The 15,682-nt window shown below is 36.0% G+C and overlaps 3 protein-coding genes across 5 annotated transcripts; 1 reads left to right on the top strand and 2 right to left on the bottom strand.

The window, feature by feature from the left end:
• Nucleotides 1–376: 376 nt before the first annotated feature.
• On the bottom strand, nucleotides 377–4,028 carry LOC103829559 (mitogen-activated protein kinase kinase kinase 5). Of its 2 annotated transcripts, none has more exons than XM_009105229.3 (11): nucleotides 3,357–3,760; nucleotides 2,650–3,297; nucleotides 2,467–2,554; nucleotides 2,314–2,376; nucleotides 2,048–2,214; nucleotides 1,888–1,963; nucleotides 1,722–1,781; nucleotides 1,505–1,630; nucleotides 1,187–1,414; nucleotides 1,023–1,102; nucleotides 377–865 (listed from the first exon to the last, which is right to left on the bottom strand). In XM_009105229.3, exons 1-11 carry the CDS (start codon nucleotides 3,758–3,760, stop codon nucleotides 700–702), a joined length of 2,106 nt encoding a protein of 701 aa, XP_009103477.1. In that variant the 3' UTR covers nucleotides 377–699. The 2 variants fall into 2 exon arrangements, with proteins under 2 accessions (XP_009103477.1, XP_009103479.1); XM_009105231.3 differs by having other exon boundaries at nucleotides 380–894; nucleotides 3,357–4,028.
• Nucleotides 4,029–4,280: 252 nt separating this feature from the next.
• Nucleotides 4,281–5,893, bottom strand: LOC103829558 (50S ribosomal protein L25). Its single transcript, XM_009105228.3, has 3 exons — nucleotides 5,459–5,893; nucleotides 5,222–5,351; nucleotides 4,281–4,748 (listed from the first exon to the last, which is right to left on the bottom strand). The coding sequence occupies exons 1-3, from the start codon at nucleotides 5,846–5,848 to the stop codon at nucleotides 4,519–4,521; spliced, it is 750 nt and encodes a 249-aa protein (XP_009103476.1). The 5' UTR covers nucleotides 5,849–5,893; the 3' UTR covers nucleotides 4,281–4,518.
• Nucleotides 5,894–7,720: 1,827 nt separating this feature from the next.
• Nucleotides 7,721–15,032, top strand: LOC103829557 (LOB domain-containing protein 36). Of its 2 annotated transcripts, XM_009105226.3 has the most exons (4): nucleotides 7,721–12,446; nucleotides 12,625–12,680; nucleotides 12,965–14,064; nucleotides 14,647–15,032. In XM_009105226.3, the coding sequence occupies exon 3, from the start codon at nucleotides 12,985–12,987 to the stop codon at nucleotides 13,999–14,001; it is 1,017 nt and encodes a 338-aa protein (XP_009103474.1). In that variant the 5' UTR covers nucleotides 7,721–12,446; nucleotides 12,625–12,680; nucleotides 12,965–12,984; the 3' UTR covers nucleotides 14,002–14,064; nucleotides 14,647–15,032. The 2 variants fall into 2 exon arrangements, with proteins under 2 accessions (XP_009103474.1, XP_009103475.1); XM_009105227.3 differs by lacking the exon at nucleotides 12,625–12,680 and having other exon boundaries at nucleotides 7,722–12,446.
• Nucleotides 15,033–15,682: the final 650 nt, after the last annotated feature.

The following is a 15,682-nucleotide window of genomic DNA, read 5'->3' as shown; positions in this document are numbered from 1 at the left end:
ATCCAACGCAATTAGGTAATATCACAAACTCATAGAACGTAAACGATATATATAGAAACAGCAAAGACAACATATCAGGAGTCACAACACCAGTCCAAATTGGATCAGCTGAATAAACTTTAAAATTAAGCCTTAATTTTCGAAAGTCATCCGGATGATCCATCCGAATGAGTTGCACTTTTAGTACCTAAACGAACAAAACTCTCATCTCTCTCCATCTAGATGGCTCATCCGGATGGAGAAACGAACATGCCCTTAATGAGTTTGAAGAGGAATCACATTTCTTGATTCTTATGTCCCTGTGAAGGATGAGCTGGGATGTCTTGTCCAAACATATTACTAACCTAAGCCAGCTACTATCAAGAGCGAGACTTCGAAATCACAGAGAGAGATTGAACTTTTAAATTAATGGTTCCAAATCTAAAAAATGATGTATCCGGAACCAAATGTACACAAGACGTCGTTTATACACAACTCTTCCTCTAAAAACCCCCGGAAAAGAAAGAATCAAGTCTCTTTTCTCAATTCCACAGTGGAATAAAATGTTACATACACAACCCTTCTACCCTCTACCCCCAAACTACCTACGTACATTGATACACACATGTGCATGAGAATACGTAGTAATATCTTCATATGATATTTTAACAAAAACAAAAAAAAAAAGTCCTTCATATGATATCGTTGCCTCGGTGCAAATCAAACTTGATCAGAAGGGACGCTGATTCTTCTTCGCTCAGTGCTTGGCTTAGGTTGTTGGGATGGAGACGGACTCGGAATAGCCTCGAGAGTGGATCGAGGGGACAGACGGGGCACTGTCCCGGTTAGATCAGGAGACCGGTACTGTTGCTGCTGCCAACTTTCACTGGAGAAAAAGAAGTACGTTTGAAGAAGCTGGAGAAAGCCAACACACAAAAACAAACAGCACAGAGGAAAAAAACACAAAAACACAGGTTTCACATATGTTTCGGTTTTGACTAGAGAAAAACTTACACAGATGAGACTGTGATGAGAATGATTACCTCTCTGAGGATGTCACGTTTCTAGCGCGCGGAATTTGATCTAGTTTGAAATTTGGTTTCTCCCTCCTAGTGTTTGGTTCCTGTAAATGCAAGTAGAGAAAGATTATAATTTAATACATAGGTCCATGACAGAGATGCAAAGCTAGGATTGAGGTTTTGCTTACCTTTATGTTCATCCCGTTAATTAAATGAGAGCAATTTGAGACATCACTGTTACGTGGGGAGGTTGATTGCACAGAGTTCTTAAGGAACCGGTGTTCTAGCAACATAGATGCGGTTGGTCGCTCTGCCGGGTTTCTCTGAAAACATAGTCTTAGAAACTCTTTGCCCTCCGGTGACATCGATTCAGGTACCGGTGGGCTATCTCTCATCACCTTGAACATAGCTGCAGCCTATGTATGGGAAGGCAAAGTTGACACAAACAGTTTTAGCTATCAGGAGAAATCTATCTTTAGTGTAACAAGGCATATGTGTGTGCTTACCCCTTCAAACTCACTCCATGGAGGCTTTCCAGTGAACATCTCGATGATTGTACATCCTAAACTCCATATATCAACAGCAAAAGCGAGATCCGGGTTGCTATCTTTTTGCATCACAGCTTGCATGAGCTGTGTGAGTAAAAGAATATATTAGTATAAGTATATATAAAAGGTTTATACGGTGTAGTGTTTTTTTATAAGATCATTCAACAAAGACTACCTCTGGTGCCATCCAGTACGGACTTCCCTTCAACGAAAGATCAGCTCTTTGCCCAGTAAGCTGAAGAACAAAATAGCAACTTCATTATTATCAAACAGAAACCAAACAAAGAGCCTTGATCACTTGTTCAGCAACAGTGAAACAGTAGACAAAATATAGAACTCACGTGTTTGGCCATGCCGAAGTCAGCAAGCTTGACAACACCAGAGGCATCGACAAGGAGATTAGCACCTTTGATATCCCTGTTGAACATTAAAGAAAATCAATATGCGTAAAGCTTCAACATATATTCACCAAGATTAATTACACTAATATTGAGACTTTACCTATGTACTGTCTTTTTGCTGTGCAAATAAGCCAGCCCGGACAAGATGTGACGAGTAAAATTGCGAACAACAGATTCTGTCATGGTACCGCCGCCATGGTCTCGAATATATTTGTTAATTGAACCCGGGTGAACATATTCCAGGTATATAAAGAAACGATCTTCTACCTATACATACAAAATAAAAGACAATTAGTCCAATGAATCTTCAGACACACTGAATCAGATAGGTAAGATTATATGCATGGAAACAGAGGATATACTCACTATCTCACTACCAAAATACTGCACAATGTTTGGATGTTGAAGGTTACTGAGAAGTTTTATCTCCTGAAACAGAAACAAGTTACGTATCAGATGGCGGTTTGAGAACAAACTAAACACAGACGATCATCCTATAGTCTCTCTCCTGGAGCTTACCTGCTCTAGCTGCTTTATACACTCTGCAGATTTTGGGTCATCAGGAAACAACTCAACTTCCTTCATCGCACATAATGCTCCCGTTTCACTGCAAATGAAAAAAAAAAACTCAGGATACACTAAAAAGGGAGCATTGTTGGCACCCAACAGCTATAGGAAAGAGTGAGAATACAAACAGATTACCTGTTACTGGCGACATAAACACTTCCAAATGTACCACGACCTATTAGCTTCCCTTTCTTCCACTGAGAATTCATCGGGAACAAATCCTGTTTGAGAGGACCCTGCGGGTACGAAACAGGAGAAGCAGCAGCTGACAAAGAGGGACAAGCAGCTCCAGGAGGGAGAGGCAAAGGATGAACATTCGAGCTACGTCCACTGGCAACATCAGTGGACATCCTCGGATGCAACGGCGAGGAAACACTATCCCTTGCTCCAGCCAAATGCTCAGGCGATAGCATCGGGTGCAACGGTGAAGTTGGCCTGCTCGGTTGCGGACTTCTGATCTGTCTACGCGGACTTCGAGGCCGCGGGCTGTTGATTGGAGAGTTGTCTGTGCTAAACGCCGTGAAGTCGTAAAACGCAGGAGGAGGTAGCCCAGAGGTGTCAAAGGGCATATCTGGAGCTGACCATGCTTGATTGCTCTTAGGAGGTAAATTAAAAAAGGGTAGATCGTGGCCAGTACTCTTCCTTTGAGGGCTAGGGACGGGACTCATGTAGGGACTCGTTGGAGCACTCATTGTTGGTATGTTCACCCAATAACCGTTTCTAGTATTCGGACTATTGTTACAGCTGGAATTCTCCGAGGCTCTTCTCGACTCATGTGCAACGCTGATTCACGTGAAATGTCAAATCTACAAACCGTAATTGAAAAAATCGAAATCTATTACCTGGTGAGAGGAGGACCACCAGAGGAGGTGCGATCAGCGATAACTCTACCGTTCGCTGCATTCCGATTCCTCGAGTCTCCCTCTGGTAACGGCAGAGGTAACGGTAAGGGGACGGCGGAAGGGGAGCGGGGACCCGGCGTGTAAGCGCTTGGAGATCGATTTAACCAGACGTCGACGGTGGGAGAAGAAGAGGAAGACGTTGAAGCAGGGCGTTGTACCAGAACATCGTCGTCGGTCAAGTGACGGAGCTTCCTCTGACGCGTGAGCCTGCCGCGGTTGAAACGGAACAGACGACGATGGAAACGATCTCGATCCAGATTGCGATCTGGATCCGGGGATTCAGAGTAAGAAGCCACGGGTTTGAGGGAGGGAGAGGAGAAGGAGATTTGTGGAAGCCAACGCATAGCGAGAGATCATTGTATGCTCATAATAACAATAATATCAAAAGGACTTGAATCCTTGTTTTCTCTAGAATCGAGACGGAGATGGAGGCGATGATGGAAACAACCCCAACGGATTTAACAGAAAACAAACAAACACACAACCAAAATGGAAAAAAAAAAACACCAGAAAAAAATTATAACGAAGATGAAATGTTGCGAGGACAAATTATTTCGGGAAATTGTTATTGAAGAGAAGACGGTTTGTGTTTTCCTAACACGGTTTACAACGGCTTTCTATTTGATTAGTGTAAACCAAATTGCGATATAGTTTTACAAATATTGTTTAATCAAATTTGAGAAGACATTTTACATAGTTAGTATTTGATATTTTATTTTATTATATTTCTTTCTATTTCTCTACTTTTATATCATGATGATTTCGTAAATCAAACAAGTCAACGGTCAAAATAAACCAAAGAATACGTGGCTGAACCTTCTGGTCACGTGTCATTCTCAGCTCCCAGTTTCCACTGGTATGGAATGGACCAAGTCGTTGTTGGGCTTTTATTTTCACTGGTAACGACCAAATTCAAGTTGTTCTGACTCTTGCGAAGAATCGGATACTACTAGTTAAAGTAACATTCCGAAGAAAGACTCAAAAACAGATATGTTGTTGATCAGCAATTCAAACTGAATTTGCTTCGTTCTAGAACAAAAAAATAAGTAGCTAGAGAGGACTTGAAGGGTGCTTCTCTCCTTCTAAAGTTGAAGGACTTATTCTATGCTTGAACAGCTTCTGGTTCTTTGACCGGGCTTGTGGCAACAATCTTACACACAGGCAATGTCTCATTCCTGCTCAACAGCTTCAACGATGGATGGAATTCAACTTCTTGCATTAACACTTTGTCCGCTATGTCCAGTTTGCTCACATCCACTTCGATTTTCGATGGAATGTGTTCCGCTGGGCCTAGAAGCTTCAGAGTGCTTCGCATTGACCGTAGATTTCCCCCTGATCACATCAACAGACCAACAAAGATTGAAATATCAACATAGCCAAAACAGTAACAACGAGTTCAAACGCTAAACACTCAAATTATACTTGCTAACATAAGAACCCTCGTGAAAGTAGTCTACTATTCCCAATGCGAACTAATTGAAAATGTGCTCCACAGGCAAGAACACTACAAACATACTGAATATCTAACTCATTTAGGCTTTGGAACAGAGACACTACTACCGGATAAAAGTGAAATATACCACTCTTTACATGAATTTAACAAACGGCACAACAGAAGGAATGAGAACGTTATCGAGCAAAAGAAAGACAACACTAATCTGCAAAGTTGTCATTAGTCCAAATAACAGAGCAAATCTTCACATTGCCAATCAAGACTAATACACAACAATACCATCCTACCAACAAGATGTGAAATTTGATGAAAGAAGGTAATAAATAAGAACAGAAGACAAGAGTGTACTTACCTTTCTTAAGACCGGGACAATCATCTAATCCTTTGAAAACAATTGGAACATCAACCTTCAGCTGCTCTCCATCATTAGCCCACACGAACACTAAATTAAGTATCTTCCCACTCTCTTCATCTCTATGAATCTACAATACAAATAAACAAACCCTTAAAATCGAAATTCATCACCAAAGAAGACACAGCCACATTTTTTTTTTGCATTTTTCTAAATTCATGATAAATTTTCGAATACCTTGAGGGGAAGTACACGACCCGACTCAACCAGCGACGAAGAGCCTTGACCAGCTCTGACCTGGAGCTTGAAAGTAGTCGAACAGAAGAACGGGAGACCCACAGAGTCAACAATCGACTTGATCTGCTTCTTATCGGCCGTCAAAAGCTGCTTCCTCGAAACGCCTCTCTTCGAAGCGTCAGTCTCGAGAAGCGATTGGGTGAAAACCACGGCGGGAATCCGGCCAATCGTCCGATCACGAGCCGATACTCTTCGCCCCGTAGCCTCTCGTGGTATCGCCTGAATCGTCTCATACTGATGTAAACAACGAATCGATCGACCGAATGAGTATGCTGCTGGCAGATTAGCTGCCTCCGCCGCGGATCTCACGCCACGCCACCATATCGCCATCTTCTGCTTGTTGGAGTTCGAGTGACAGTTAGGGTTTCAGGCGATGGAGGAGGGGTTTAAGCTTTGTGGGCTTCCTCTGGTATCGGCTCATTTACTATTGGGCTTTTTATCGGCCCATTGTGTCAGTATAGCTACAATTTGTCACCTGTTTTTATCCTGGTTTAGCCGTATGTTTGTTATTTTGATTCGTCATGCAGCATTTTATTATTGCGATGTTTGTTTATGTAGCTAGTAGCTACCAAACTCAAACACACAAGTCACATTTATATGATTAATTAAATATCACGAATAATTTTTGGTCGTGCTTTGTATTTCTCTTAATAACAACATTCCTTTCATTGTCTTATTCTGATTTTTCAAGCCGTATCAGTATGCAGTTGCGCACACGCTAAACCTATTTAGCTCATTTGCCAAAACACAACCGTCAGGTCTTGTATAATTATTTAGTTTAAGTTATTTTCTTGCCAACCAGTATTATTTTAGAGAAACTCACTAATCATTTTTAATTTATTTTCACAAAAATAATTGTCAAAAAGAAAAATGATCAATTTTTTTTTTATTAAAAGGTAAAAATATATTTGTACTCTAGGATTAACTAATATAGACTTAGGGTCTGACTGGTTCAAACACAGCGGTTGCGGTTGCGGCTGCGGACGTTTGCGGTTGCGGGTGGTTGCGGTTTCTAGCGGTTTTAAGAGATTTGTACGACTGGTTCTGCGGTTAGAAATTGGTGCGTTTGCGGGATACTTATGACTGGTTAACTACCAAATACAGCAGCGGTTAAATACTAAATTAACAATATTTATATTTTATATAATTATAAAAATATCAAAAATCATAATATTATAATAAATATGTAAATTATATTTTCAAAGTTATAGTTTTAAAATTTTAAAATTATAGAAAATATTTTTATTTTAAAATTTTATAATATTGATTAAAAAATAATAGATATATTTTAGTATTTTCATAATTTTATTTTAAAAAATTTATTTTTATTTTTATTTTTGTATTTATATGGTTTAAAAAAAAAAAAATTATCCTCCCGCAACCGCCCGCAACCGCAAACGCTAGCTGGAATCAGCTTTTGATTTTAAGAGGTTCAGAGCGGTTTAAAGCGATTTGTAGCGGTTTGTATGATTGTTTCGAAACGCTGTCAACCGCTACCAGCCACAAAAGCTGCGTTTGCGGGTGGTAGCGGGAAAACCAATCAAGCTCTTAGGGTATGACTGGTTTTCCCGCTACCACCCGCAAACGCAGCTTTTGCGGTTAGTAGCGGTTGTTGGCGTTTTGCAACAATCGCTCAAACCGCTCTAAACCGCTCCAAATCGCTCTGAACCTCATAAATTCAAAAGCTGGTTCCAGCTAGCGTTTGCGGTTGCGGGCGTTTGCGGGAGGATAAAAAAAAATTATTTTTTTTCCAAAACAATATAAATACAAAAATAAAAAAAATTCAATAAAAAAATTAAAGTGAAATTATAAAAATGCTAAAATATATCAATTAAATTTTAATTAATATTATAAAACTTTAAAATAAAATATTTTCTATATTTTTAAAAAATTTAAACTATATCTTTCTAAATATAAATTTTATATTTATTATAATATTATTATTTTTGATATTTTTATAATTGTATAAAATGTAAATATTATTAATTTATTATTTAACAGCTGCTGCATTTGGTAGTTAACCAGTCATAAGTATCCCGCAAACGCACAAATTTCTAACCGCAGAACCAGTCGTACGAATCTCTTAAAACCGCTAGAAACCGCAACCACCCGCATCCGCAAACTCCCGCAACCGCAACCGCAACCGCTGCGGTTAAACCAGTCAGGCCCTTAGGGTTTAGAGTTAGGATGGGATTTTGAAGATAAAGTTTAAAAATTTTCAAAATTAAAAATAAAAAATTTCAAAATAAAAAAAAACTATTTTGATCATTTTCTTAATTGAGAGCTATTTTGTAACAAAAACTTAAAAAAGTATTTGAAAGAATTGTCTATTATATTACTTTGACTCTATTTTTATCCTCGTTTTGCTCCTGGTAGATGTTTTTCATATCAAACTAAACTATCTTTTACCAAATTTAACTGGTTATAGAAAAATAATATTTAGGCTTTAAGAGCCTATAATAGTATAAAATTCGATTATATGTTCTTGTCAAATAAAAGTCTATTGTAAATTAGAACTAACCAACAAAAAGGTGGTGTAGGGTGGTTGAACCGCATGTTTTTCATTTCATTATCAGTTAAGAAAAGCATGTATAGTATATAAAATGTGAGAGTTTCGTAACTATACTATTAAAAAAGAAATATTATATATATTTATACAAAGTTATTGCACTTTTTTATTAGATTACTAATTTTTTGGTTTTATTTTTAAACTAACAATATATTATCGTATATTTCTCTAACAATATTTACCTTAATCAGTAAAAAATATATATCAACATTAATAAAATATATTTTTTCTAATATTTACTCCTACAATATCGGTATCTAACAAACTAAATTATATAGTTTTAAACATATTAATTTTTTCAATATAATACTAGCTTTGTATCATAAATATATAACAATTTCAAAATACGTATTCATATTAAAAAAATTATATTCAAAAAAATCTGCATTTACGAACCAAGGGTCAAAATTTAGTGAAAGACATGTTAGATATATTTTTTCTTTTTATGAACCACATTTGGATTGCATGTTCAACCATCCGAAATAATAGAGTTCAAATATGATCCATGAAAGAGCTCACATGTTTTAGAAAAAAATCGCATAGACGTAGATGCATTAATGCATGTTTGAGTGATGTCGTATTCCATAAAATCTACCAGGACACCCGGACTATAGAAAATTTGTTGAGTTTGTTGATTAACGTATATGCAAATATTTTATTTTATTACGATCCTCATTACACTTGTATTATAACCTCTATTACATTCGTTATATTTCGTATTAACTATGTGTCGAAGAGCGGGACTTGTGGTCCAGTGGTAGTGGACATACATTAGATGCAATCACATTCGAGATTCGATCATACTACTGCGGAAACTAAGTCACATTGTTCTACTCATCCTGGTTGCGGATACGTCCGTATGAAAATTCAGGAGAACACATGTCGTGGGTTGCATCGTCCACCCGGAAGTTAAGACCCGAGTTTAATCTTTTTTTTTACAAAGAAAACTATGTCTTGTATAGTTTTTTTTTTAAGTTACCAAAGAAAAAATAATGTCTCGTATAGTTTTCTGTCTAATATAATCGTTATGCATCGCCTAGTCTATATTATCACCATTCGTACCTTAACAGTTTTGTGGCCTTTTGAATGATTGCAAGTGGCAACGAGAGAGGGGAGACAATAAGAATATACAAATAAATATGATCTGATAACAATAATGTTTGGCAAATGAGAGACGTTCCGATGCACGTGACAGTGTCTAAGCTGTTCAAATGACAAAGTCAACATGCTGAGAATAACATAACAAACCGGACGAGCATTAACTTTGTATAAATATAGAACAAGACTTTATTTCAATTTTCCAAATTAGTAATTTTTTTTTTGGTAAAATGTTAAAATTATTATATTAATTTTTAAATTTGTGACAAAAATTACATAAAGAACAAGTAACACAATGCGATAATAAAACTAAACAATATATTCTAAACGGAATGAAATACAAACCCAAAGATAGAAGAAAGCCAAATTCGGACCTTATAAAGCGAGACCAGTCGAGTACCACGAGCTACCGAAAGAAAGACGCCCTCAAACCTTGAAACAACAGCTCCTGTAACTTCCAACCACTATGTCGAAACCAAACATGGAAGAAGAATTTGAACACGAAACAAATTCAAAACAACCGACAAATAAACTTCCGACGACACGAGAGAGAACCACCAAGGAACGATACCGTCGTTCGTCGAGTCGTCCAGGAGATTGCCGCCTCCGTAACCGTCCGCAACCGCAAACGCTAGCTGGAACCAGCTTTTGAATTTATGAAGTTTAAATCGGTTTGGAGCGGTTTGAGCGATTATTGCCAAACGCCAACAACCGCTACCAACTGCAAAAGCTGCATTTGTGGGTGGTAGCGGGAAATCCAGTCATACCTAATAAAGATTTATTTCGCGGTTGTTAAAATATCGTACTTGTATGCATTTAAAATGGCTAAACCACATACTCTAAAGTAACTAGGGGTCTTCTGATTAAAAAATCGACAACTAAAAATTTAGACTATAGATTGACAAATGAGAAAGCATAATAAACTTATACTAATTTTAGATATGTAACTAAAATCTACATAGTTTTTTCGGCCGTATACTACGGTGTAGAAAATGATCCACGAAAGAAGTTTGAATGACCTAATCACTAATCAACAAACCCAAAAGATGAGACCGTACGTGAGCAATAACTTAACTAAAATTAGTGGACTTTTCTGTTGGCTAGCTAACGTCAGCCAGTGGCCCTCTATTTTGTTCATGTAATAAGCCATCGGATTTGCACGACAGAAACAAGCTTCGTAGTACATAGAGTCTACCTCTTGTTGTCAAAAAAGGTCTACGTCTCGAAAGATCCGATCTCAACCACTATATTTTTTTTTTGTTTCAGTTTCTTCTTTATGGTGAAGGTTTTTTTTAACATGGAATGTTTTTTATGGTGAATGTTCTTATGATCAATTTTGCTAGTTATAATTAAAAATAAAATCTATAATACATAAGTGGTATTTAAAATAAACGATTGCATGTGTAATTTTTGAAACTCAAGTTCAAATACGTAGAAGCTTTAGTCATAAAAAAAAAACGTAGAAGCACATAGAAAAGTGCCGTTGTACACCAAATTCTAACGTCAATCTCTTCTTCTTCGTATATATTTTTCGTATGCAACTTTTATACGTTTGTACGTTAGTTTTTCGCCTAGGTTTCACAAAACTCAACATAAAAACGGAAGAAACAAATGAAAACCAATACTGTATTATTATTTGTATATGGGTATTTGTGCACCCTTGAAAGTTCGGGTTTTCTTTTTTTGCTATAATCTTTTTCTTTTGGTTATAATCTTCAGCAATTACAATTTTCGGTCAAGTGGTAGATTCCTTTTTGTCACTATGATTCAAGTGGTAGATTCCTACCAGTCACTATAATATAATAACAACAAAACTTATTTGTTTGAAAACAAAATCTTAACAAATGTAAACAGAAATAAAAAGAATACAAAAATTATTTATCGATTCTATTTTATTTTGGGTGTATTAAATCTTAAATATTTTGAATAATCTTACTTGTTGTTTTGAAGGAAATATTTAGTGAGAACGATATGTTTGTTTGAACGTATCTAGTTTGTTGCTCAAAAAGAACGTATCTAGTTTTGAATCATCAACAATATTAAATGAATAACAAAATTATTAATTATTATCATTCAGCACAAATGAGGAAGTTTATGGCAGTAAAATTTGACCTAACTAACGTTAGTTGTGTTGATTATTTTGGTTATGGCGCACGTGCGGTAACTCGTAGTGGGCTTGTTTGTAATGTAACTACGGTAATACCCCTACCATGGGTCAATCAATTTTACAATTAGCTAGTAGGAACGAGAATATTAGTATAATCGACTTTAAGTTTAAGTTTTACATTTTCCTCTATTATATACTCCAATATTTCCAATGCAAATTTGTTGTCATTAAAATCATTCAAACTTCGCAGCTGTGAAAGCTTAGATACATTTATTTTAGGGTATTTTCCTTAGTAAAAGTGCATTCAATGAATTAAGTTGGACAAACAAAAAAAAAATGAAATAATCAGTGACGAAAGAGCCAACCATGTGCAACACTAGACTTGTGTTGAACATAACGAAGCACTTTATTTCCATCTCCAGTTGGCATGTGACCTTTGACTATTTACTAAAAAAGTTTTAAGTGCATCTTAAAAAATTTCCTATAATTATTGCTTATATATTTGAGTAGTTAAATAATTCAATAATTGGACGTTGGAGTGCATTGTGTGTGTAAAGATAGTGAGAAAATAAAAGAAAATGGTTGTATTCGTGGGGCTGACTTTTTCAGTAACTGTTTGAGATTTCGTATCAGTTTGAGATTAGAGAGGAAAAGGACTTATCTAGAGACCGAGACAGCAGTTCAAGGGTAATTTAGACAAAAACAAATGAAATAGTACATGGACAGCACTGTAATTACGTACGCGGTTGCTTAATAGTATTAAAACCTCATATAATAATTATGAGATCGGACGGCTGTAAACCTCCCTCTCTAATCTCAACGGTTATAGTTTCTGGCGTGTATATAAATGATCGTCTCCGTCATTAGAAAAGGCTCTTTTCTTTTTCCCAATTTCCTATTCCTCTTCTTTCTTGAGGGTTATTCTCTTCTCCACGGTTTATAAATCTTGGGCCTTAGGGCGGAATAAATCTGAGACCAGATCAATAATCAGGTTCTCTCAGAAACCCTAGAACCCCATCAGTAACTTCTTGCTCACTCAACCTATTTGTGATCATGGAATCATGAGATGAAGAGAGTGCGATATGAAGCTAGCTAAAAATATATCAGAGTGAAAAAGGTTTTGAAAAGGAGAAAGATTTGTATATTTAATTGAGGTAAGACTGATTTTCTTTTTTCGTTTGATGATTTGCTTGTTTGATTGACATAGATTGATATTGATAGATTTTTCTTTTCTTTATTATCATTTATGATGATTTATGTTTTGTTTTATTTTGAAATCTGTTTGATCTTCTCTCTTATACTACCCTTACATTTTTTTTTTTAATAACACAGATCTGTAATCGAAATAAACATTTGAAAGTCATACGGTCGCCATCATCTCTACTCTGGTTTGTAACCATTTCTAGTTTTATCATATTGTTAGAGAGCACTAGTATAATACACCATTAGTTTTTTCTTGAAATATTCAGATTTTATTGTTGTTTCACTATTGTATTTCTTGTACGGAACATTTTTGTATGCACTACTCACGATACCCCTTTTCTCGATGTTATCTCTAATGACTGTGACATGAAGCTTCCTCGATGCATTTACTTTCACGATCCCTATTTTCTTATATTCAAAAAAGAAACTGTTTATTTAATCAAACAAACTGAATATTTTTTTCTTCCAGGCTTTTCCAGAGAAACAAAAATGGCGTCTTCAAGCTCTCCATGCGCAGCTTGTAAGTTCCTAAGGAGAAAATGCACACAAGAGTGTGTATTCGCTCCATATTTCCCTCCAGATAACCCTCAAAAATTCTCTTATGTTCACAAAGTCTTCGGTGCAAGTAATGTCGCTAAGCTTCTCAACGAGATTGCCGCTAACCAAAGAGAAGACGCGGTTAACTCTCTTTTCTACGAAGCCGAAGCTCGACTCCGCGACCCTGTGTATGGTTGCGTAGGTTTAATCTCGATCCTTCAACATCGGCATAAACAGCTTCAACAAGATCTTGAAAACGCCAAGAAAGAACTCGCTGCTTACGTTGGTCCTCAAGCTATGCTTCCTATTCTCCAAACGCAGCATCATCCTCAACCGCATTCCATGTCTCTACCGCCGCAGCCGCAGCGACCGTCTTCCTCCTCTTCTTCAGCGTCTGTGCTGACTCAGCAGCAGCAACTGCATCATAACTTGTTTCCAATGATGGCTATTCCAACTGGACAACTGTACCATCAGCAACAGCAAAATATTTTTGAGGCTCAGCAACTAGCTGCGGTTAATGCGGTTGCGAGAGAGCAGCAGCAGCAGCAGAATGAATTGTTTAGAGCGTTTGGAGCAGGAGGAGGAAGTAACACTAGTCCAAATCATCATCATCAAAACCAACCTCAAGTTGAGGTTTTGAGGTTTGATAATGGTTTTGACTTTGTACCGACCGGTTCAGTTACAGTAACCGGATTTAATCAATTAAGCTCCAGCGGTACAACCGTAACCGGAATGTCACCGTCTTTGGCTCTTGGTGGTAACTTTGTTGATAGTCCTCCCACGAATGATAGTTATCATACGGAGCAGCAATTACATCATCATCATCAAAAGCAGCAACATCATGAGGCTCAGTTGTTCATACCTACACAATCTTCCCAACCGCTACCACTTCAAACGCAGGAGACTCAGACGCAGTCAAATTCAGAGAGCGAGGAGGGTAGAAGGAGTATCATTGATTCATCTCGTTAGTTGAAAAAAAAAAGAAAAAATGTTACCGCCTTTGACCTTCTCGCTTGCTCGAATTTTCCTCAGGTACGTAATAACAAAAAAAAAAGTTAGAATTTTAATTTCCCCACTAATAGTATTAGGGTTTCGATTTTTTTCTGCATTTTGATTATGCTTTATGGTATAGCACAGTTACAATGGTACAGAGGAGGTTTTCCTTTATATAACATTTAAAGATAAAGCCTTGTCAGCTCTTCTTGTTAGTCTAGCCATATAGCCCATATTATTATAAAACTTCCTTTTTGTTGGATTCTCTGAACAATAATGCATTAAAACTAACCTAGTTGTTAAATTCATGGTGGGTCACATCACTTCACCGATTCTTGGTCTACACTAGTGTGATGATATGGTAGTTATTTACGACGTGTATCAGCTTGCTTCTACCTAATAGGGATAATTTGTGTACGTTAAGAGTCTAAGATTTGCTTACACCTTTCTGTCTGGAGATCTTTAAGTGTTTTCTCCTTAGATACACTTTATTCATCCATATATTAGCTTCAATCACATCGATCAACTTCTTTATATTAATTATTATTATCGTTTCTTGAATTTTGTAGTCTTGGATCCATAGCTTTTTATTTATACTTATTTCCTCGACTTTTCTTGCAGTTGGAAACTCTGACTTTGCTCAATGCATTACGGACATGATCGAGTTCTTTCTAAATTTGTCGCACGTCCAACAGCGAAAAGACACCCACGATGTAAAAGTCAGCGGTATTTGGTTGATTTTGAGTTTTGGTGAAGAGTATTATAACCCAGAGGCTCGTATGAAATTGAACAAATGCTCTATACTCCATCTATCCCTCTGGTTTTTCATTACGGAAACATATATTAATTTACATTTTTCATGTATTTCCTATTTTTATTTTTTTTATTTGTTTTGGCTTTAAATGAAAATGAGAAATATTAGTGTTTTTGGATGCAATTATATTTGTAAATGAGATGCTAAGAGCAGGGCACTTCTCCTAGTGGTTTATCACAACCTAATTTTATAATATCATGGAACAAGCTATCTTTGTTTTTCATATACAGTAAAAACTCTATGAATTAATAATGTTGGGACTATAAAATTTTATTAATTTATAAAGTTATTGATTTACATAAATGTTTTTTTTAGATTTTTTTCTTATTTTTGAATTTTTTTTCTAAAATACGAAATAGTTGATTTTATTTGGCGTATACTTTTATGTTTCATAGAATTCAAATGTGGTTTTCCATATAATTTTATTAAATATTATCAAAATATATCGAAATTTTAAGAGAGTTAGAAATAATTTCATTGTGAATATAAAACCAGTAATATTATGTTTAGTTTCTACTTATATAAAATGTATATATAGATAAATTATTAATTTATGATTTTAATGATACTATATATTTACATAGAATATTCTAAAAAATATTATTTTATTATTTTATTGATTTGTGCTATTTTAAAAATCAGCTCAATTCGAAACTGAAAAAAATTATTAATTTATAGTATTTATTAATTTATCAATTATTAATTTATAGAGTTTTTACAATATGTTTATTTCTGAAATTTGGAAACTCCTTTAGCTTGGTTAGATGGTTTAATAGCTTACCTTTTTTCCTTTTCACAAGTGATGTCTTGGAGATTTTTCACGATATTGTAAACATGTTATAT

The sequence above is a fragment of the Brassica rapa genome, chromosome A07 (assembly GCF_000309985.2).
Source record: "Brassica rapa cultivar Chiifu-401-42 chromosome A07, CAAS_Brap_v3.01, whole genome shotgun sequence".
Taxonomy (NCBI): Eukaryota; Viridiplantae; Streptophyta; class Magnoliopsida; order Brassicales; family Brassicaceae; genus Brassica; species Brassica rapa.
Note: the sequence above shows the minus strand (reverse complement) of the source record. Positions and strands in the feature narration are given on the sequence as shown.

Coding starts and splice junctions, on each gene's coding strand:
- LOC103829558 (XM_009105228.3), bottom strand. CDS start 5,848: ATGGCGATATGGTGGCGTGGCGTGAGATCCGCGGCGGAGGCAGCTAAT. Junction 5,352..5,458: donor GTCGTGTACTTCCCCTCAAG/GTATTCGAAAAT, acceptor TTTGTATTGTAG/ATTCATAGAGATGAAGAGAG. Junction 4,749..5,221: donor TTGTCCCGGTCTTAAGAAAG/GTAAGTACACTC, acceptor TGATGTGATCAG/GGGGAAATCTACGGTCAATG.
- LOC103829559 (XM_009105229.3), bottom strand. CDS start 3,760: ATGCGTTGGCTTCCACAAATCTCCTTCTCCTCTCCCTCCCTCAAACCC. Junction 1,415..1,504: donor CATGGAGTGAGTTTGAAGGG/GTAAGCACACAC, acceptor TCCCATACATAG/GCTGCAGCTATGTTCAAGGT. Junction 866..1,022: donor AACGTGACATCCTCAGAGAG/GTAATCATTCTC, acceptor CTTTTTCTCCAG/TGAAAGTTGGCAGCAGCAAC.
- LOC103829557 (XM_009105226.3), top strand. CDS start 12,985: ATGGCGTCTTCAAGCTCTCCATGCGCAGCTTGTAAGTTCCTAAGGAGA.